The 23,340-nt window shown below is 37.8% G+C and overlaps 1 protein-coding gene across 3 annotated transcripts in view; it reads right to left on the bottom strand.

Moving 5' to 3' along the window:
* Positions 1–1,891: 1,891 nt before the first annotated feature.
* The window catches only part of otud7b (OTU deubiquitinase 7B), an 82,695-nt gene continuing 61,246 nt past the window's right edge, over positions 1,892–23,340 (bottom strand). Inside the window, exons 4-12 of one of the 3 annotated variants that reach the window (XM_049464835.1) lie at positions 22,158–22,388; positions 21,904–22,005; positions 20,761–20,888; positions 19,864–19,970; positions 19,495–19,622; positions 17,768–17,917; positions 16,278–16,392; positions 12,562–12,646; positions 1,892–8,815 (exon numbers count right to left, since the gene is read on the bottom strand). In XM_049464835.1, the coding sequence (XP_049320792.1) occupies positions 7,367–8,815; positions 12,562–12,646; positions 16,278–16,392; positions 17,768–17,917; positions 19,495–19,622; positions 19,864–19,970; positions 20,761–20,888; positions 21,904–22,005; positions 22,158–22,388 (2,495 nt within the window). In that variant the 3' untranslated portion in view covers positions 1,892–7,366. Of the gene's footprint in view, positions 8,819–12,561; positions 12,647–16,277; positions 16,393–17,767; positions 17,918–19,494; positions 19,623–19,863; positions 19,971–20,760; positions 20,889–21,903; positions 22,006–22,157; positions 22,389–23,340 lie in introns of all 3 variants that reach the window. The other 2 variants (XM_022668750.2, XM_022668749.2) reach the window with 2 other exon arrangements.

The raw sequence follows: 23,340 nt of genomic DNA, 5'->3' as shown, positions 1-23,340 counted from the left end.
ACTAGAGCGAGCAGCGCTGTGGGAGAGACTGGAGGAGTAAAACTGTGAAACGTGACTCTGTTTGCTGTTACTGAGGGTTAAAGTGATGCCTGGTGATGATTTTCTGAGCTGCTGAAGGGAAGAACTACTGAATTATTATACAACTGCGCCATCCTCTGGACATATCAGTGAACTGCACTGGAATTAATTTAATGTAGTGTGTAATAAAGGCACAGAAATCTGCCTTGGGGTTCTACAAGGTCCAAAAAGCACAAGAATCCTGATTGTTTCAGGATATACTACATGCAGTGAGGTCCAAAAGTCTGAGACCAACTTAAAAAAATATTATATTTTAAAAATATATTTTTACAATGCCTTGTCCTGTATACAGGCTACAGGTGTAGGTGATGATTAAAAAAAAAATTCTGAGGTAAAATAACTTATTTACACTTGGAGTAGCTGCGTGTTCACTTAATAATTCCAGATCAGTAACAGAAATCAACCCAAATTCTGCATGTTTAAAAAAAAGAAAAAGACGTAAAAACAAGACAAACAAAACGAAACTGTTTGATTTGTATTCAGGAAAATACTGATTTTCAAATGAAGTTCAGGAAAGAGCCAATTTTATGATTTTATTCATTATATTTTGACATTAGCAGATGTATTATTTTTTATATATTTTCTATTCCAATTCCAATTATGCTTTTTAGTAATGTTTCTTATCAAACATGATGAAAGCTTTATATAAAATGCATAAATCCTCAAGATTTAGTGATATAATGTCAGGCAGACAACTGAAAAAAATCCTGGCCCTTTAAGGGATTAAAATAACAAAATCAAATAAAAACTGAATTGTAACTGAATTAAGGATTTAGTGTACATTTGTACATCTATATAATTTTCAGTAAAAAAAAAAAGTCACAAGCTCAGGAAAAAAAAATCTGAAACTTTAATATTTTTTTTCAAAACTTAAGTATATATACATATTTATGTATATAATAAAGTCTCAGAGTTTTGGACCGCTCTGTTCTTTAATTTGTTTCATACATTATACGCTATCGTTCACTGCTGGAACAAAACCTTTTAAATCTCCATAATATCAACTGTACAGGTCAAGAAAAACAAAGAAACTATGGAAACTTAATGTCGAAATATTTGGTTAATATTTAGCTGAATATTACAGTCTATTGGTCTATGTTTCTTGTAATACTGAACTCAAATTAAAGATCAAACAAAGACAAACTTACTATTTTATTATTTACAAACAAATGACAGAAGAATTTCAATCTGGCAGTTGCATTTCACTAATTGGAATTATAATTTGGAATAAAATCTTTAGTATGTTAGATTTTATCAAAACTTAACCCTCTAATGCATTAATTTTATTTTCGGGAAGCCAAAAAAAAAAAAAAAAAAAAAAAAAAAAACATCACATCACTATTTGGGATTTTTTTTTTGTCACAGTTTTCATGCATCTTGGCATGTTCTCCTCCACCAGTCTTACACACTGCTTTTGGATAACTTTATGCTTTACACTCCTGGTGCAAAAATTTAAGCAGTTCAGTTTGGTTTGATGGTTTGTGATCATCCATCTTCCTCTTGATTATATTCCAGAGGTTTTTAAGAAAGAAACTCATCATTTTTAAGTGATCTCTTATTTTTTTTCCCAAGGCTGTACCTACACCTTGTAACATGATATTAAAATAATAACCAAAAGATGGTTTGTTGCCTGAGGGCAACATCATGCCACAGAGGGTTAAGAAGGTTTTGTTATTCTGCTGTGGAGATAAAAAGAGGTTTTGTATAATTACTGTACTTTTTTGGCTTATTTTAATATGCAGTTGAAAAAAGTAATGCAAAATAAAACATGTTCTAAAACAAATAAAGTTTGTTCCAATATATATTTTTTTACTATGTTTTTTGTCTGTAGAGGCAAACAATCAATTGGGCAAACCCTAGCTTTAGACTGTGAGCTGTATGAAACAGATTAAAGCATCCCACTGAAACAAGACACTAGAACAGTAACGTTTAAACTGTAACAGATGCTAAAATGCTAAATACAGTATACTGTATCAAGAGGTATTTTAATACTTTGTCAGTAAACAGATTCTAACAGAGCGGAAACATTTTTAGCTGCAAACTGGTTAATTAAAAGAAATGTGCTTTAACTAAGTGTGGTGTAGGATGAATGCGTCGTTTTTGAGTAAATTGATGTACTATTCAGTACAGCAGACTACATAACAAACTGTACAGTACACAGCCTAAACTAAAGTATACAGAATCAATCAATCCCACAGGTTCAAATCATCGAAAACCATCTGATATAATACGGATTAGAGTTACGCTTGAGTGAAAATTTTATTATAGGTTTTTCAACCTATAATGTCCATCTACGCTGGGCCTGTCACAATAACTATTCTGATTGGACGATAAAATAAGTGCATAACTTTTTGAGACCTTGTGTCCTCATATGTGGACACTATATTTCTGTTTCTCTGCACCATGATACTTAATTTTTAATCTTTGACCCTTTGGCCTCATACGGAGACACTGTCTATAGCATCTAGTGGTCATATGACAACATTACACTCAATTGACAGAAAACAAGATGATGGGAATCCCAATCAGTAGTTTCTACAGCCAGTCCAGACAGAAACATGGGCCAGGTAAAAATTCTCATTGAAACTAGTTTATTTTCTTACTCCAGAAAGCAAAAAGTTGTTTTTTGGACTAACTGAGTTCATCTGAATCCACAGGTTAATTTTTCAAATGTTAAACTATGGTTTGCATGTGACGACACTGTCTTTGAAATAGATGTTATTTAAAAAAAAAAAAAAAACAAAGTTTAGTTTTTATACTTGTTAGGGCCTACTAATCCCAAATATCTATGAAAAATTAAAAATGCACACCAGACAAAAGTCCAGGTCTCAGGATGTTAAAATAACTGTGATAAATGATATCAGTCAGCATAATAATATGATTACAGCCTTTTAAAGATCAGTGAAACTTAAAAACTGTAACATAAACATGTTTAAATATCTGAAATAAATAACTAAAATAAAACAGCTGTTTATAATCAAAGTTGACATATCGTCCCATTCATATGAATTGATTCTCTTCCCTAAGAAAAGCGTAATGGAAAGTATTGAGGTTATTTATAATTATTGCAGTTATGTCCATATACCAATATTGTTCAATGTAATCAATGTAAATGTAATTATTGTGACAGGCCTAATCTAAGTTCTTAAAAAAAAGAAGATTTTCTAAATGTTTCTTTGAGCAATGCAATAAAAAAAAAAGTCCTCAAATCCTGATATTAAATCCAGTTTACACTCTTGGTAGGTATGGCAGTGAATGACCAATCAATTACATCAGCTGTTCCCTTCATTTACAGCATTTACAAAATAATCCAGGAATGGAAATTTGATTCAAAGTTCAGATTTGATGACTCTCTGCCATAGAAAAAAACAAATTTGGTTCTTTGGTAAATAACTAATATCGTGTAATAGAGATAATTTAGTTTAATTTTGTATCAAATTAAGCTTCTTGAAATCTTTAGAGCTTTAAGACACATTTCTTTGACAATATTGGTTCTTGATGTTTAATGGAAGCAGAAGAGTTTTTATTTACTATGGCATCGTTCAAAAAAAACATTTGTAGCACCTGTTTGTAGCATTTTTTTAGGGTGTAATCACACTAGGCATGGTTCGGTTGAATCCCCACCCCCCACTGGCCTGCACTCACACTACATTTGAACAATCCGGGCCCGAGCATGCTTCGCCATTACTCACTGCTCAGGGGGCTTGCCGAAGTTGTGGCGAATTCAGCACCCCCGCCATGAAAAGCGCCTTCTCTTGGGAGCACGTACACACAGTCTTCTTGATAATAGCAGAGATAATCCGCTTTATCTTTACTTCAAAATACGCAACAAAAATCATGGTTATCTCAATCACAGTTACATTACTAGAAATTAGCACTGCTGTTAGGAAAATCTGCCCCTTCTCGAGAGCGCGTGCTATGTCGTTATGTATGTAACCGTGATCGAGATAACGGCAACTTTTGGTTTGTATTTTCAAATAGAGATAAAGCGGATTATCTTTGCTTTTATCAAGAAAACAGTGCGCAGGCACTCCCGAGAGAGGGTGCTTTTCATGGCGGAGGTGCTGAATTCACCACAACACTACAATGTTTGTTTACAGGAACATCGCATCACTGACATCATCTTGTTTTGTGCTCAGGCACGGATAGTGCTCACACTGTCTGTGTACCGTGCTCGAGCCCAAATAAACCGTACTCTGGCCCACTTCTACAACTGGCAACCCAGTCACAGTTCAGAGAGATCACATTAGTCAATCGAGACGTGCTTTAGGGGGGGTAATTGTGCCCGGGCATGGCACAATTGTCAGTCATTGCCTTGTACAAGTACACCCTTAGAGTAAAAACAACTCAACTGTGCCCTGGGTTCTACTAGGGGTGGGACAATATATTGATACGGTGATATATCGTTTGATATATTTGTTTGTGATAGGTTATCGATACCTGGCGTAAAATATTGATATTATATTTTTTTGTTTTAATGTATTTTTGTTTTAATAGATTTTTACACACAGTTACACACTTTGAAAAGATTTTAGAGTAGTGTAGTGTATGTTCTACCTAGACATTTTAACAGCAGCAGAACTCGTAATATATATGTCAGTTTATGACCATTTTACAACATTGAGACTTGGAAAAGCTATCAGTGTGTGTTACAGAGAAACAACCTTTTTCAATATTGATTGACACCAATAAATCTATAATTCCTGGTATTTCCATGCTTATTTAGGTGTATTTTATCTTCTCCAGTGACACAGAAGCTGTGAAGTATTGTAGAGAATTGTATTGTGACATATCGAGTATCACAGTATCATTATATAATCTTTATTGTGGGCAAGGTATCATGTGATCAGATGTGATCCCACCCCTATTTTCTACTGATTCTGATTACTTTTTACTTAGTAGTCAACCGAACAGCACAATACAGATGTGGCAGACAGACAAAATTGGTTGGAAAACACTGAAATATTCAGAATAACTGGTGTGAATATTCCTATAAACACCGTTTTTTTGTAACTAAGTTAATGTGACTTAACTGACTCAAATGTGAACTATATAAAGATGTGTAATCATCCACTGTAGCAGTGATTCCTTGGTATGGGATACGGCAACAAGTGCTCACGTAACATAAAACCCAGCCGCTCTGAAATAACGGACACCACATCTGCTTCCAATAGAGAGAATTTCCGACGTTCGCTTATGTAGTAAAAGCAGTATTTAATGTACTTGGCTTCATGCAACTTACAAACAAAGACAGTCCCATCGCTTGACCTGTATAACCAGTGCATTAACGGCCAAAAACAAACGAAAAAAACTATAAGAAAAGGTAAAAATGGAAAAAAACGGACTTGAGTTTCTGTTTAACAATCTGCAGGACTGGACCAAGACTGAAAAAAGGCAACTAGGAAACAGCAAGGTTGAGCGCAACACAGTGGCACCTAAAGCCGAGAAAAGTCCACGATTAGAGCTAAATTTACTCTGCCGTGGAGTTTCCAACTGTGCCTCCAACTGTGGAACCAAAGCCACCGTCTGACAACCAGACAGCGGCAGAACAGTCTAATATCGCCATCATCATCGTCATAGTTCTCCTCATCATAATCCTCATCATCATCATCATCATCACACCAAAAACACAAACATAAGAAAAAGCACGCAAACACACTCAACCTCTGGACATTAGAAAAGTGCTTGACTTTGTGCAGAGAAAAGTCCACTGACCCATCTTTAGTACTCAGGAAGGGGGAAACAGCATATCTAGTTATATATATATCTAGTTGCTATATATTGCTTCTTTCAGAGAATTCGAAATGAAAATTTGGATGACCAATCAAATCAACAGTACTTTAGTTGATTAGGACAAACAACTGGGTTACAACGACCTACTACAGCAGGCTAAACGCTTTCCGAAAACTAGACTAAAATAGTGTCGCCATCACTTATTAACAGCACATATTAACAGGAAATGCTTCCATATTTTTTACCTTTTTAACAGGCAAAGCAAAATACAAGGTACAAGGAGCTTAGTCTTATCAACTTTGAGTTCAAATTAAGAATTAAGTTAGTACTGACTTGGGATCCAAGGCGTTAAATCAGGGTTAAACCTGAAATTAGCCTAAATAAAATCGTACGTGAGTAGTAATCGAACAGTAAGTAGCTTGTTTACCCCCGAACCTTGTTTCCTCATAACATAAACCCAACCCCCTGCCCCTTAAAGCTCCACGTCGGGGCACTTGGTTAGCTTTTCTTACGTATCAGCATCTCTCTCTCTCTCTCTCTCTCTCTTCAATGTAAAAAATGCATTCGCTGCGTCCACTAGTTCTGCTTTTTTCACCTGAAAAAAAATCACCACTGCAAAACTTCACGTAAAAGCGATATTAACAAACATGTCCGTTACTTGTAGTGACTTGTACTATACAGTAAAACCTTTGGTTGACAAGGTTTTGCTCCTTAAAGATTTCAGCTAGACACGGAGAATCTTCTGAAGGTTACGAGACGAGCAAAAGAGCACCGAGTCATGTGAAGGAGGAAGGGAGGGGAAAAGCAAAAGAAAAGAAAAGAAAAAAAAAAAAAGGTCAGGACATGGCTTGAGAGAATGGGGTCAGGTCTAAAGCACTACTGTGTTATCTGGGTATGGAGTTCTAAGCAACCCGACATGACTGCTAGCGCTGTAAAAGTAACAGTTCTAATGTGCTGACGTGTACGCTTTAGTGTACAAATTAATTAATTTATTTTAGTATGGCAAACACCTTCCTTAACTTGGGTCAAAACGTGTCAAAACCGTACTCGTCTCCCTCAAAGACATTCCACGTATGGATCAGTATCAGTACGAGCTGTACAAGCTGTACAAATGTGCATCTGGCTGTGCTTGATGTTAATGTGTGTGTGGGAGGGGTTTTGCATTTGTATGCGGTATGTTTACGCAATGCATGGCAGCATATTAACGCCCCGATCAAATCGATCGCTCCGTACATCAGCCTGTGTACGAAGACGGCGACGACGACAGCGACAACAATGCACGGAAAACAACAAACAAAGGCGACAGCGCCTGCATCGAGCTCCTGCCTAAAATCCACTGCAAATGTAACAAGAGGTACGGAGACCCCGGTTTACGTCAGCAGCCTTTATTCCGTGCTTGAGAATGGCTGAACAGCGTCCCTCTAGCTGACAAAGGAGGGACCCCTACTAATGTCTGAAGAGAGGTCCTCCAAGACAGGGCAGGAGGTGCTGAAGCTCCAGTGGAGAAGAGGGCACCTTCAAAAAGCCAGTCAAGCAAGAAGAAGCCAAGTTCCTTTTAGAACCTGTGTATGGCCGGCTCTGTTTCCCTCCTCTTCAGCTCCTCCCTGTAGCAGTACGAGCAGTAGTTGCAGGTTTCTGGGTGTCCGTAGTAGTTGCAGGTGGGCGTCCGGCAGCGGGTTGACTGCAAGCTACCCAACCCGGCTGCGCTGCCCAGCGAATAGTGCCTGACTGGCGCCGGCCCGCTGCGACTATCCAAATTGCAATGGGAAATGTCTCTGGGGCCGTTGGCGTAGCCTCCGCTTTGCGAGTTGCTCAAAAAGTCAGGCGGCTCCTGCTCTTGGGCGTATGCCGCGAAGCAGGGGGTGACACGAGACGGGCTGACCACTGTGGCAGAGGGGGGAGGTGGGTGATACTGGGGGTGGGGAGGGCCTTGGGCCAGCGGGCAGTGGCGAGGCAGGGTGGCGTAGGACGGCAGACCAGGGTAGATGGAGGGTGAGCCGCCTGCCAGCTGACGTCGTGCATCGATGTACCCGCCGTGCATGTGGAGGTGCTGGCTGAGGGGTGCGGGAGACTGGTCGATGAACGTCGGTCTGGGGATGGGAACCACGCCTGAATACATAGATGGGTTGAAAGTGGCCGATTTGAAAGTGGGTGGCGCTCCGTCTGTCACATCCTCCTTACTCTCAAAGCTCCGGTAGCCCAAATCCGACGGCTCTTTCTTGAGTTGTACCCCATTCGTCACTACAGACTTGCGCTCGGCCTCCCTCCTCTGCTCCTGCTCTGCCCGGAAACGCTCCTCTGCATCAGCCAGGTACCTCTGGATCATCTCCTCTTGGTACGGCTGCCGGTTGCTGGTGGTCAGAAGCCCAGCAAAAATGTACCTCCTCTCGCCCTGCATGGCTGCCCGAAGGATGCTCAGGCTCACCTTCACGTCTGAGCTGTACTTGTACGGATCGCTCTCGGACGAGCTGCTGTTGCCGTTCTGCCGCTCGCTCCCGGAAGACGGCGAGCCTTTCCCCGAGTCCTCAGAACCGGTCTGGATGGAGGGCGAACCATCCTTGCTGCCTTTGCGGCCCCGCAGAGACCCCTTCTTCTTCTCCGTGCCATCAGCAGTCTTGCCCCCGTTGCCTGCTGCTGCCTTGCCGGTCATCAAACCTCCTACATTTTTCTTAAGCTTGCTGCCTAAGCTCTTGCCAAAGCTCCCCAGCTTGTTGGCCACAGAATCCGCCCGCTTCTTGTCTTTGTCCTTGTCTTTGTCCTTCTTGTCCTTCTTCTCCTTGCCCATTGTCCCAGTCGCTCCTGCAGAGCTGTTGCTCGATGAGCTGGATGTGCTGGAGGATCCACCCCCCGATTTCGTTGCTCCTCCGCTGGCCGTGGTGCTGCTGTCCCCGTTGCCGTTCGAGCTGCTGCTCACAGACTCCTTATCCGACTCTCCGGAGTCTGGCGGCGTTCGTGTGTCTTCCCCCGCTGAGGCAGTTGGAGACTCGGGTTGGGCGAGAGGCGCCTGCTGTGGGAGGAAAGAGAGGCAATGTGTTAAAAAAAAAAACGTATAGAAATAAGAATTTATACAAAATTCTAACCTTAGCCTGTCTGTATCAGTTGTACTGGACATTACCCAGACTTTAGAGAGAGAAGAGACTTTATCAGACAATTGAGCTGTTCTTAAGATTTCAGTGAATATACCAACCATTCCTCAAATTATTTCAAATATTAAGTGCCTCCATACATTATTTTTATTTGATTTTTTATGCAAAATGTCCAAATAAAAAAGAAGGAAAGAATAATAATGATGGTTGATATATATGTATTATTTGGAAGGGCCCAATTAATTTTGAACGTTATATTGTGAATTATTTCAATAAAGAATATGCGCCCCGGTGAAAAAAAAACAAAGAAAACCCTAAAAAGGAACCTGTGCAGATGCCTCTTGAAAGCTGCACTGTGTGATGCACTTGTAAATTAAGCGTGTTTAAAAACGGTGACCTTGATGTTGGATCAAGATGACGAGAGGAAACAGTATAAGGGACTTTAAAGGATGACTTTGACAGAGGGCTCTTTGCTGGGATACGGATGGTGGGAGCGTCTGTCTGCTTCTCACGTGACTGAGAACAAGGACAAGACCAGACTGTGTCAGCAGGAACAGTCTGTTCAACACAGCACAGAGAGGGATATTGTAGTAGTGTCTGAAGTGCACAAACCCCCTCAATACAAAGACGATTGGATGTTCAAGAGAACAGCTCAGACTGTGCTTTACAGAAAAAAAAAAACACTGATCAGTTCAGATGATTTATTCTTTAACCAAGGTGACCCAACAATTTCCTAAAGCCTTTTTTTGGACAGAATTAGTTATACATGGGAAGGTTGAGTAACATACAATAAACCTGCAACTAAAAATGATTCAAAGTTGGGCAGCAAGAGTTTATTAGCTCAGTAAAACACAAACATTTGATTAAGTACAAATAAGTATCTAAAAAAAAAAGAGTATAAGGTGCTTTACATTACTGTGTTTAATAAATTAAGTGAGCTACTGAAGGAATTAAACACATCCACTGATGTCCTGTCTGACGTCCAGGAAAAATCTGGAGCCGAGCTTTGTTCTTCAGACTGCCCTTTTGATGTACAAAAGTGACCCAGCTGAGTTTTAATTTTCTATATCTTTGCAATAAATGTATTTAACAACTCTGTGTTTAAATAATTTCTCATTTAACTATTTTTGATCATAGTGCATCCTTATTTTATTTTTTCCTTTCTTACTTTTTAAATTAAAGCCCTTTTTGTATTACTACCCTTTTAATGTGCAACATGGGTTTAAAAATGCATTTATTTTTGTGTCCGACCCGTGTGTGTAAACCTGATGTAGAAATACAGAAACTTCTAAATTAAGTACTAAAGGGAAAAAAAGGAAAATCTGTGCTAAAGAAACCCTCATCCATACATAAAAAAATGAACGTAGGTAATTTTTGACCCATGCGTGCATTAGAGGAGTAGTGATACAAAAAAAAAAAAATAAAATAAGGATGTATGATGAACAAAAAACAAGTTTATTGAGAAATACCTTAAATTCTGAATGACTTAATTCATATATTGCTAAAATATATAATATAAACCCTCAGTTTATACTCTTAAATAATACTCTTATCGTTGAGATAGATTATAGTTTATGTACTTAGGTGCCTAAACCTTAATGTAAGCAGTAATGTAATTATTACCAGGGGTTCTCTGTGATTTTAGTTTTGTCAGTTATTGATAAGGACTGTATGCTCCTGCATCATTAAAGAGTCCAGAGCTTTGTACATTCTGTAAAATAAGAGGTTAAATAACCTTAAGTTTAATAAATCCTGTGCAAACTGAAAATAATATTATTATTCAATAATATTAAACAAATTGCAGTAATAATGTGACATTCTATCTCCTACTAGACTCCATACTAGGGGTGGGCAATATTATATCGTATACAATATACCGTAACACAGAAATATCATGATATTAAAAATCCATATGACAATATCCATCCGTGATAATAGGGCTGTTCTGTCTTAAAAGTAGTCTTACTGTGAAGCTTTAGGTGTATTTATTGTATAATTGTTTTAATTTGCAGTTTATATGCATGCACTAAATATTCTGCAATATTTTTTGCTGCATTATATTATTTTATGCTATATTATTTATTTTGCCACATTATGATTATACTGTTATACTATTATACTATATTCCTGAAGTTAATTAATTATTTTTCTGTTTTCCTATATCGGCAAGTATATGGTTATCGCAAAAATACCCTGAAATATCGCGATATTATTTTAGAGCCATATCGCCCACCCCTACTCCATACTGTTCTTTTTTATTTTTTATTATTATCTCCTAATGATGTTGCTGGAGTTTTAATTACACAGAAGGAAACCATTCAGAAGGAAGTTTGGAATGAAAAACAATATGGAAGGACAGAAATTCTGAAGGATGGAAGTACAGAAGGAAGAAACGGAAGGAAGAAAATATGGAAGGACAGAAATTCGGTTCAGAAGGAAGGAAGGACGGACGAAAGTTCTAATAGGCGGAATTATGGAAGGAAGTACGGGTGGACGTAAGTATGGATGGAAGCACGTAAGGAAGTTCAGAAGGAAGGAACGGAAGAAAGAAAGTATGGAAGGACAGAAATTTCGGAAGGAAGGAAGTTTGGAAGGAACGGAAGGAAGTACAGGTGGATGGACAGAAGTTCGGAAGGAAGAAACTGAAGGAAGAAGGTATGGAAGGACAGATATTTGTTCGGAAGGAAGGACAAACGGAAGTTCGAAAGGGCAGAAGTACGGAAGGAAGTACAGGTGGACAGATGGAAGTACGAAAGAAAGAAACTGAAGTAAGAAAGTAAGGAAGGACAGAAATTCGTTCAGAATTAAGGACTAAAGGATGTTCGAAGGCGAGAAAGTATGAAAGGAAGTACAGGTGGACGGACGGAAGTTCGAAAGGAAGAAACGGAAGGAAGAAATCAAGGAAGGACAGAAATTCGGAAGGAAGAAAGTTCGGAAGGAAGGAAGGACAAAAGATAGTTCGAAAGGGAGACGTATGGAAGGAAGTATGGCTGAAAGGATGGTTGTGTTTGTGCATTCTTATAGAGTACATAATACCCTGAAACCTTGAAATCTGTATTTGTGCATTTATTTATATCAAGAAATAATTCACATCTTAATTTACGTGGTTTAGTTTTGTCCCCCAAATATGAATTAGAATTTTTTCTGAAGGTGTTCAGAATCTGCTTTTGGTAAAGTCAGATTTAAATGCTTTTCTTTTGTAGTGAGGTTTTATTTATCAGCAGTTTTAGCATATTTGGTGAGGAATTCCTTTACGCCTGAACTGATAAACACACGCAACACTTTTCAAAAGCTCCACAAAGCACAGACCCGGGCAGGCAGGGCGTGAGGGAGGCAGGCAGGGAGGGGCAGCAGAATGCTGATTTCAAGTAAACAACCTCTTTCATTTCAACACTGGAGCTCTTTCATTCCCAAAACAAGATAAATCACTTCCAAATCCTCTGATTTGTTTATCTTGCCTTTAGAAGCACCAGTTTGCGAGAGTCTAAAACAAAAACCTCAAAAATCTCACAGGATAAAGCAGGAGTCACATGTCAGCCTATAAAAAAGGCCATGTCCTCCTCCTGCAGATGGTGAAATTTGGCAAAAACATAAAACAAACATGTTTTTCTTGCAATAACCTTCCAGCTTATGTCTGAAGCTGAAGAGAGGATAAGAAGCTCACCTGTACCTCACAGGGCAGAGGAAGCCACGTCACATTCATGTAGGTGTGCAGCAGGTGGAGCTTTGCCTCCAGAGATAAAGTAACACTGGAAGAGAACAGGACACGTATTACACTTACTGCACAGGTCACTCACAACAGTCTTAGAATAGCTTGTTATAATTAGCATTTTTAACTTTATGTCGATTAAAAGCCTATGATATATTAAGTACATTTTTGAGTTATTGAGTTATTGTTTAGTATCTACATAAGAAACAGTGCAAAATGACTTAAACAATCAGTAGCTACAGGGAAAATGGTTCAGTAATGACATGGAAAACAATCTATAATCATTATTATTTAGTATCTACACAGAAAGGAATTCAAATTATTGAAATATTGTACAGTATCTACATGGAATACAATCCAAAATTATGCCTTGTTAATCATAATGCAAATTAATAGAGCTATTATTCAGTTGCAGCACAGAAACAGTACAAAAAAAATTATTAGACAGTCTCTACATGAAAAAAACAAACAAAAAAGAGTTATTGTTAAGTATCTACATGGAATAAAAATCCAAATTAGTGTGCATTAACTACATAAAAAAATGTTTATTAAGTTATATGAGTTACTGTTTATTATCTACATAAGAAATCATGCAAAATTACTTAAATAATACAAATAAAATATATTATACAGTATCTACATGGAATGCAATCCCAAATGATTAAGTTATTAATCTGAATCTTGCAAAAATGGATACTAGGGCTATTATTCAGTAACAGCCCAGAAGACTAATCTAAATGATGGAGTTATCGTTAAGTATCTACATGGAATAAAACTCAAAATTATTGTGCAGTAATTACATTAAAACAATACAAACATATTGAGTTATTGTTTTATTTATACATTTGACACGGAAAACAATCCATAAATATATAATTGAGTTAGAATTAGAATGTATATGTAACAAAAAAGCAGAATAATAGAGTTATTATTTAATAACTGCACAGACTAGACCAAACAGTCCAAAATGGTAAAAAAAAAAATCTAAATGATGCAGATATTGTTAGGAATCGTCATGAAATAAAATCCAAATTGTTGTTCAGTAACTTCATGAAACCAATACAATAATAATTGTACAGTTATTGAGCTATTGTTTAGCGACTGCACAAAAAATAATTTTAAATTATTGAGTTAAAATAATTATATAAAGAAAGTAAAAGCAAACTGAAGTTTTAATTAATATTAGGAATGAATAATTAAATGCAATATTTAGAACATCCTGATAAATAAACCAAAGTAGGTACATACGATTTGGATTATAAACAACAAGCAAAAGGAAAGCCACATTTAATTCCAGCCGTACAAGCAGGACATTCACCATCATTACAGCTATTTTTAATCGTAACATTAATAATACAAATCATTTAAATGCAGGGAGGAACTCTGAAGCTGCTAGACAATAAACATGCAGCTCTGTTTTAGCTGTGTCTATTTGCAGACTCCCTGTGTTCTGTTCATAGTAAGCATTTAGAGATAATCTCCACTAACGACTGGACTAGTGTTGCTAATCTAACGCATCAGCCAATCCCAGCCAGCGAAAGCAGAGCCGGATCCACACAACATCTTAAAATAGAGCAGCGCCGCGTTTCTCCTGTTCTTCATACTTTCACTGCCACGTGGACTAATGCAGCTCCACAACTTACACTTCCTGTAGTTTAAACTAAACTAAAGCCTTCATGTACCTCTTATATTATATATTCAATATTCCCTCATTACTGTTGTATTAAAAAAAATGAAATTTAAAGTTGGCTTGTGGTGAGAATGGTCTCAATCCGACCCAGCTATCAAATATACTTTTTATTAATTGAGCTAAACTGCTGATAAGGTCTTATATATTAGCCAGATAATATACTGCTATGAACAAACACTGTCTCTGCTGCTCCATGCTGTTTACAAACTAAGAGCGCGGTATGTGCAGCGCTCACTGCTCACAGCCGAGCTACTCTGCGCTGCAAGTTCTATTGAAAACACTGTATTTAAAAGTGAAGCGGTACATTTTCTTAGTATTCTGTGTTAAAGCAGCTTCACACTGCACAGATAAACGCACTGACACACAGAATCTTCTCACTATATTTACTCCTGCACCAGACAGCTCTGACCAATCAGAGGAGACAAAAAGCTTGCATGGTTTACTGATGCGCATTTTGGTGCATTTAGGTTTATATCTGTGTGAAACCAAACCAAACAGAGGGAGAAACACTCCAAATAAACAAACTCGTCAACTGATCCGGATCATAGAAACTAACTACAGGTGTGAAAACGCTTTTTTATACTCAGCAAATTAAGTTCTAATTCAGAAATCCTTACAACCAAGCTGAGATGAGTTTTCTCTATACAATTTATTATGCATTCTTTACTGCAGTGTTTGTAAACCACGTTGGTTTTATTTCCCCTCACACATACAAGTATATACTAGTATTTTAATTAACACCACTAATATAAATATAATAGTATTTTACATTTCTTACATTCATTCTTTTATTTACAATTAAATATTCACAAATAACTTGTGTCTTAAGAAGAACAAGTGTAATTAATCGCAGTTAATCACAGAATATTGTTGCGATTAATCTGAATACACTTTTTAAACAACTGACACCACTAATTCTAAGATGCTGAGCACAGAAGGCCAGCAGGAATATTCTCTTTCTCTGAATTGGAATCTGCCCTGGTGTACTCTGTGACCGCAGCCCCGAGTCACATGAAGCCACTGCTGTCATTCTGGATAATGTATTCAGCCCAGGCTGGCATTAGTGTGCTTACTGCTGCTCAAACTCTGACTCACTGGCCTGAGTCACTCCCAGGCCCTCAGTTATCAAGCAGCTCACCCTGTAGAATCAGCTTCTCTCTGCAGATCTGACTGAATTTGTAAACATGAAAAGCCACAACTGATCACAAGAACACAGTGGTTCCTATATGATGCTCATTGCCATCTCACACCCTGCAAACCGTCTATTTTCATTCTTGTGCTCACATCGTTTAAATAGCAACAGAGATATACACTGATGGGGTGGTGGTCTGGAAGTGATGTGTGTTCAGGTAAATTTCTTGAGTATTGCTATCTTGGCAATGGAAAACACAGGTGCTCCACTGACTGATTAGAACCCTGACAACAGCAATTCAGTATCTTAGCAATTCAGGCTCCTAACACACAGAAGGATAGACAGCAGTGCACAAACTCAACTTTAACATAAACAACAAACAGAATACTCAATAAAATAACATTGCTGTTTACGTAAATGACAACAGTGTGAATGAGCAGGTCAGTATCTACTGCTAAGAAGCCCAGAAGTGCTGTGCCATTAACAATAGCAATACGCCAAAGTTAGAGCACACCTGGCTTTTAAAAGAAATGGCAAGTGAAACGCTGATGGGTTTATTCCCTGTTACGCCGAAAAAACACCCATGATTATTTATTAAAATTAGTGCCTTTAATTAATGCCTTTTTGTGTGTTTCGAGCCGCACAAGGCATACTTTTCCCGTCGTTACTATAGCAAAGACACACTGACATGCCCTAACTCGTGCTGCACAGTGCATGGTGGAGGACTTAGATCTGAAGATATGGCTATAGATCGCTAAAATAGAGCCCAGAGTCTACAGAAGATCTAAACTAAACAGACTATAGTCTTACCAGCGCTTCCCTGCACAGTAGGAACATTCTGATACGTACCTGGCAAGCATCACATTGTCTGCGTCGTCTTTACCCCACTCCCAGTCCTTCCCTGGATCCACAGCAAAGTGCACAGGCAGCATCTTATGATCCGAGTCAGTCAGAGGAATCACCACTGCAGGGAATTCAGATATACAGCATTCAATATACTGGAAAATCATACCAGAGAACACAGTTCCTTCTGCTTCTCCACAGCTTTACAGCGCTGAGAGGTGTTACATCCCTCTAGCCCACACCTGCCATTAGGCATGGAGGATGTTAAATATGCTATATATATATATTAATATACTGTAGCATATACTATGTAAGTAATATACAGTATGAAGTATACTGTATTTAATATACTGTATTTAATACACTGTTATAAACAATATTATTTATATATAATCAGTAATATGCACACTTGATTTCTCATTACTGGCCTCTTCAGTACTGATATGTATTTTTAATTTGTTACAGGTGTTTTTCTTAAACGTTCCCAAAGAGTATTCTCGTGATGTTTAAATAAAATACAGTCAGATACAGATACAACTTGTTGTGTTTTTTTCGCATTATAAGGCGCACTGTATTATAAGGCACACTATCAATGAACGTCTATTGTCTGATCTCTTTTTATACATAATGCGCACTAGATTATAAGGCGCATTTTAAGAGACACTATAAGGAACTTCTAATTCAGCAGGTCTCGCCACTGGGTGTTAGTGGGGGGTTAGTTAAGTTAAGTAAAGCTAAGCTAAGTAAACAAAACTGTAATAAAAAAGAAGCAAAAAAAAAGTCGAACTAGAATTGGAAGTTAATCTACACAGATTTCTCTTCTTAAAACTGTTTATTTAAGTGAGTAAAGCACTTCTGTTTATTTACAGTAAGCTTAGATTCCTGAATTTCTTCAGCTCTAAACCTGGAGCATTAGCATAAGTAGCTAACCACTCCAGCAGTGCTAGCCAGGTTAGCAGCAGGCTACAGGTGGATAATACTCCCCTCTGAACAGGGAAATAGCGGTTAGCGGTTAATGCTAATACTGCTTTAAACTGAAACTCCTTTATAACGCTGTACTTCAGCAGAGCGGCTTTACTGCTCCTTAATATCTGACTGGTAAAACTCATACATAAGACACACTGGATTATAATGCGAACTGACGATTTTGGGGAAAATTTAAAGATTTTAAGAGCACCTTATAATGTGAAAAATATGGTAAATTATACATTTATTCAATATGATTATCAGTGTGTTTTAGCATATTAAAAGGCAAATCCTGTCCATGATATGCAATATAATTTAATTATGGTATTCTACACAAATGTGCATTACAGTAGGCATAAACAATATCAATAACAGCACTCTGAAAATAAACGAGGATAATAACCAGTGTCTAGACTTTACAAATCACACTCATAATCCAGAATTAGGTCGCTGGGTTGTAACGAGTACGCCGCTATAAATACAGCCTGATGAAGTTTCCTGCAGTTAAAAACACGTCACAGACTCCATACCTTGCTCTTTAGAGCTGTCCTTCTGCTCCATTGAAACCAGGGCAGAGAAATGCGCCTGGTCATAGGCGAGCACCAGAGGCGAGCGGTGACACTTGTTAGCCGGGACCTCCAGCGGGAGATAAATCCCACCAAACGGAATTGGGGCAAAAGCTGGAAAGGTTTAAAATGGAACAAATTACACAAATACAATATATCTTTATTTACAGAGTACTTCTCATTTAAAGAAGCAGCTCAACTACAAAAGAAATAGAAAAAAAAGTGATAATTAACTAAAATAAAACAATAAATCATTTTGTTAGGGATGTCCCAATCCCATTTTTTTTCACCCCTGAAACAAAGTCTTTTGATTTTGAGTATCTGCCGATACGGAATCCTGATCCGATACTTTGGCAATGCAGTTAATTACAAAAAGTACTAAATGAGCATATAAATGATTTTAACTTAAATATTTAATCTTTGCTTAAATAAACAAACTAAAAATGTCACACAGCAACAGTTCTGTCATTACTCAGAATTAAGATCATAATAAATTGTATTAAATGTTGGTATTTCTCTGTATGGTTGTGAGGGAGGAAGTAACAATAGAGTAGTGTGGTTTAGGCCTGGCAGACATTTTTTTTTATTTACTAGTGTAGCTGCATATATTGTGTTTTTTATATTCTAACTTGGAAAGAGAAAACGCTGTGTGTGGATGAGTAAGTGAGGAGAGGAGCTGGGAGTCTTCAGCACAGTGACGGTGTGTGTCAACAGTTTGAAAGAAAATGAAGCGTGGATGAAAGTAGCGTACGACTCGAGAGGTAGCTTGCTGGATTAGCCTCTATGCTAACCGGCTACAAATCAGTGTTGATAAACAGGCACGACAAACACACTAATCACATGAGGGACTTGTTGCTGCTAGTGTGAACACAGCACATGCATTCTCAGTGCACGAGTGCAACAGAGTGTATAGTGAGCTCATGGAGAAATAAAGTAATGTTACATTTGACTGATACATCAGTGATCTGGATCTTTTCCACCTGATTCCTATCCTTTGAAAAATATGTGATCAGATCAGGGGCATCCCTATATTTATTTAAATGAATAGTTTGAGTGAATAAATAAATGAACTCAAATAAGCAAGATTTATCACAAACTCTAGATGCTTTCAATGAGCTGAGTTTTTTTTGAGAAGCACAAATCACATTGCGAACAATTCAATCTTAACTAGTAAAATGATCCAATTTCAAGGCAATAAATCTTATTTTTTTCTCTGATAAGGAATTTTGTCTTACTAAGCATTGCACATGTACGATTATTTTACTTATTTTAGAAATAATGATCTTACTCAGACTTTTCACCTAATTTTTTAAGTAATTTGAACTCAAAATAGGAGACGTATAATGAAAAGCACAAAAAGTCACTCTGCTTCTTGTGTACAAAATTAAGCCACAAAAATAAGGTATTTTTGCTTGATTTAGGTCTTACTTCACTCATTTTGACACTTTGTGATTGCTTATTTTTAGAAATCTTACTAAGAAAATATTTCTCACCCCATTGGAAGATTGTTTTCCTTAATTTAAGCAATTACATCTCAATTTACATATATTTGGTCTAGTTTTTGCCAACCGATTTTTTGCAGTGCAGATATTACAATGTCTATACTGATGCATCTGCTGTAATGGATTAGACTCCCTATTAAGAAACTGGACCTGAATTAGGTGTGTGTGCATGGTGTGTGTGTGTCGTACCCTCTCCTCCAGAGTCTCTCAGCATGGTGTCGGCCACCACCACTATAGGTCTGCGGAGAACATGAGCCAGCACGAAGACGTGGAACTCCTCTAAACTCTCGTACACCGGCTCCTCCTGTGACTCCGCCCTGCACAACACGAAAAAACACAAAGACATCTTCAGTCATTCTGATTTAAACCAATTATAACTGCAGAATACAAACATGACTCTCACTGACATATTTGGGAAAATAAAATGATTTTAAATGTGCCTTATAGTGCTAAACTTCTGGTAAAACTAACCCAGCCTACTGTGTTTAATTGATCATATTTGTGCTTGAAATGAAAAAAGGAGAAAGTTCAGAGGTTCATTTGCTCAGGTGAACTCACCCGTTGGTGCCATTAGTGCTGTAGTGTATCCTGGGCTCACTGGATGCCAGCTTTAACAGCTCATTCCACTCCTTCTGCCACTCCTCCTCAGTGTAGACCAGCCCCGACTGTACAAACACACACAGAGAAGAAATAAGAGGAACGTAGGTTAATAAGCACATTTACAATATGACTTTACTATTCTATACTTCACTATACTAATAAATACTGTAAGTTGCTAGTAGGTCTTTACAACCTAAAGCTATTTTAATCTGTTTAAAAGAGTAATGAATAGCTCACAGTGTTCCACCGAACAGAAAAGGTGGCGCTATAATATATGAATGTTAAAATGTTGAAACAACTCTTAAAGCTGATGTCTGTAAGTTTTGGAATTTATGGCCCTCTCTGGTGATGGGTAATTTAATAGATAATTGCACCAAGCATGCGGAAGAATCATTTTAAACTGGGCGGGTGTGATGTGGTCTCCTTTCAGAGCGAATGAATCTGATTCCAGGTTATGTTCAGTAAGAGAGAGAGAGAGAGAGAGAGAGAGAGAGATCTCTGAGTTTCCTCTTCTGAAGTCTCCTTTGCTCCACCAGCTGCTCGAGTTCAGTAAAACTGAGCCGGATCCTCTTTTAGAGACTGTACGTGTGACATAAGTCCGTAAAGACGTGTTTCGTGGTCAGAAGAACTCACGCAAAAAGTGACCAGACACCCCATTTTTTAGAATGAATATACAGTATTAGGTTTAGCAGGGATGGTGGTTTCAGCACACTGGTACCATTAAACACAGTATTTTATCCTTTATCCACTCAGAAATGCTTCTGCTTCCAGTTTAGGAACTAAATAATACGGACTGCCACTTCAATAAATAAATGAATGAATAATGCTGATCACAGTAGGTGGGCCTGCTCTGACCTCTTTGTTCTGCATGGTCTGCTGCCACCTCCACCTGCGCTTCAGTGCCTCCCTCTCCTGGCCGTGATCCATCAGCGCGTACAGAGACTTCCTCAGCATCAGGTCACGGTCATGGAAGCCCCACATACCTACACAGAGAGGAGAGATTGAAGCTCATTATCCATATTACGCTTAATAATATCATATTAATCATTAATATTCAGCTTATAATTACTCACATTATAACAACTACATATTCAGAGCATTGCTGTAATACACAAGTGCTACTTATGTGATATATTTTTGTAAAAGTGCTTTCTGTAACTAATTATACAACATATAGCAGAGTAAATAAATGATTCCACAGATTTGACACTTATTACAGTGAGAATGTGTCACTTATTAAACTGGCATGAATAAAGGAACTTGATTAAACCTTGTTTGTTTGAGTGAGGGCATTCAAAGGGAGTTCTCAGAACACAGACGTGCTAAATGTCCAGTGAATGCATCTCCTGTATTAAATGTGGAGAAAATTCTATGGACAATTCTAGCCAGAGACCACCGGTCATGATCATTCCACCTGCTGCACTGCACTGTCCACTGTGGGTGGTAATGCCTTCAATTACTAATTCCTGAAAAAACTTTAGAAATGGAACGTCCCATTCATCCCATTCAACTCTTGCTATTTATAGGTATATGTTTGAGTAAAATATTCTATATATATATATATATATATATATATATATATATATATTCTTTTAACTATGAACAACATTTCTCCCAAATTCCAAATAAAAATATTGTCATTTAGAGCATTTATTTGCAGAAAATGAGAAATGGCTGAAATAACAAAAAAGAGGAAGAGCTTTCAGACCTAAAATAATGCAAAAAAAAAAAAAAAAAAAAGTTCATATTCATAAAGTTTTAAGAGTACAGAAATCAATATTTGGTGGAATAACCCTGTTTTTTAATCACAGTTTTTATGCATCTTGGCATGTTCTCCTCCACCAGTCTTACACACTGCTTTTGGATAACTTTACGCCACTCCTGGTGCAAAAATTCAAGCAGTTCAGCTTGGTTTGATGGCTTGTGATCATCCATCTTCCTCTTGATTAGATTCTTAGCTGATCTTTAGATGTGCATGTGGAAAGATAAGACACTCACCTAAAGAGGCAGCATGGAGGAGACAGTTTCCGTCTCCACTAGTAGCCAAAGGCAGCAAGCTCTGATAGCCAGACCCCAACTTCGTCCACCAGTTTAACCGACCTGCACACAAACAACAATACAGGTTTAAACAGTGTTTTACCATGTTCAGAATTTTTTCACAGTCGCTTTATTACTGCAGTGCAGAGGCAACTAAAAAACTACAGTACATCCCTACAGCTGAACCATGAATAACACCCCCAGAGGACACTGACCGGCGTGCTCTAGTGCCACCATCATGGACTGCTCAATGAGGTCCCGCTCGATGAAGCTGCGGAAGTCGTCCCGGTAGACGGTGAGGTCAGGCAGCTGGAAGGTGCAGAGGGGCGTGTCCAGGAGCGGCTCTGTGTTGCCGCTGCTGCCTGTACTGGATACGTGAGAGCGGGCCAGCGACACTATTGTGGAACTGGCGTGAGAGATCCCTCGTGATAGTCGCTTCTCTGTGGCTGCAAAACAGTAAGTGCATATAAAGCAGTGAGAAATCTTTATTAGATTTTTATTATAGAACCTTTTCTACTCTTCTGGCATTTATTCGGGGGGTAACAGTACATTGAAACACAAATATACAGTATACATTATATACTCCAGTATTATTAAAACTTAATGCTTCTAATGCAGCTGAATTGTTTAAACACCTAGGTGGCAAACAACCTGCATCTATCAATACACCATCCCAGCACATTCAGCACATTCTTCACTATGGCACCTCTAGTATGATAAGTACATTATCCAAGCCTATAGAAATAAACGTTATTGATTTTACATGAGGAAAGCTGAGTTTGTACCTTCTCTTAAAAATTCTGTATATATAAGAACAGTTAAATATTTGTATAATTATTTTCTGTGGGGTAGATCAAATTGTTTGGGCATGGTATCATATAAATTTAATATCTTATTAGTCTGCACTAGGAATGCATCAATTCCCCTTTTTTTCTCAATTGAGTAAGAGTATGTGTAGTTTTGTACTCGCCAATATCTATAATGATACAGATACCTACTTAGAATTAAGCAATTAGGAGCATTATGTAATAGTGTAGTTGTTAGTGTAAAAAAGTGCAATGCAACCGTTAGTTTGTTAATGTTGAGTTATTTACCTTTCTAAACATTTGAATGAATATTATATGAACATAACATTTGAGATTAAAAAATTTGAGATGAGTTTTACTCTATGGATGTATGTTTTACCTCATCAGCCAATCGGACGAGCCTTTGAAATACCGATACTGATATTGGATGAGACTTTTGGGATACTGATTTCGATATCATTACTCCAAACAAGCAAGAAATTATGAAACTATGCTTCGATAAATGATATAGATGAGTTTTAGTTTATAGACGTACAGTATGTTAATTTCCCCAGTGTCATCCTGTGATGTCAGGACCACGTAAGCAAATCAG

The sequence above is a fragment of the Astyanax mexicanus genome, chromosome 1 (assembly GCF_023375975.1).
Source record: "Astyanax mexicanus isolate ESR-SI-001 chromosome 1, AstMex3_surface, whole genome shotgun sequence".
In the NCBI taxonomy this organism is placed as follows: Eukaryota; Metazoa; Chordata; class Actinopteri; order Characiformes; family Acestrorhamphidae; genus Astyanax; species Astyanax mexicanus.
This window is presented reverse-complemented; position numbering and strand designations above follow the sequence as displayed.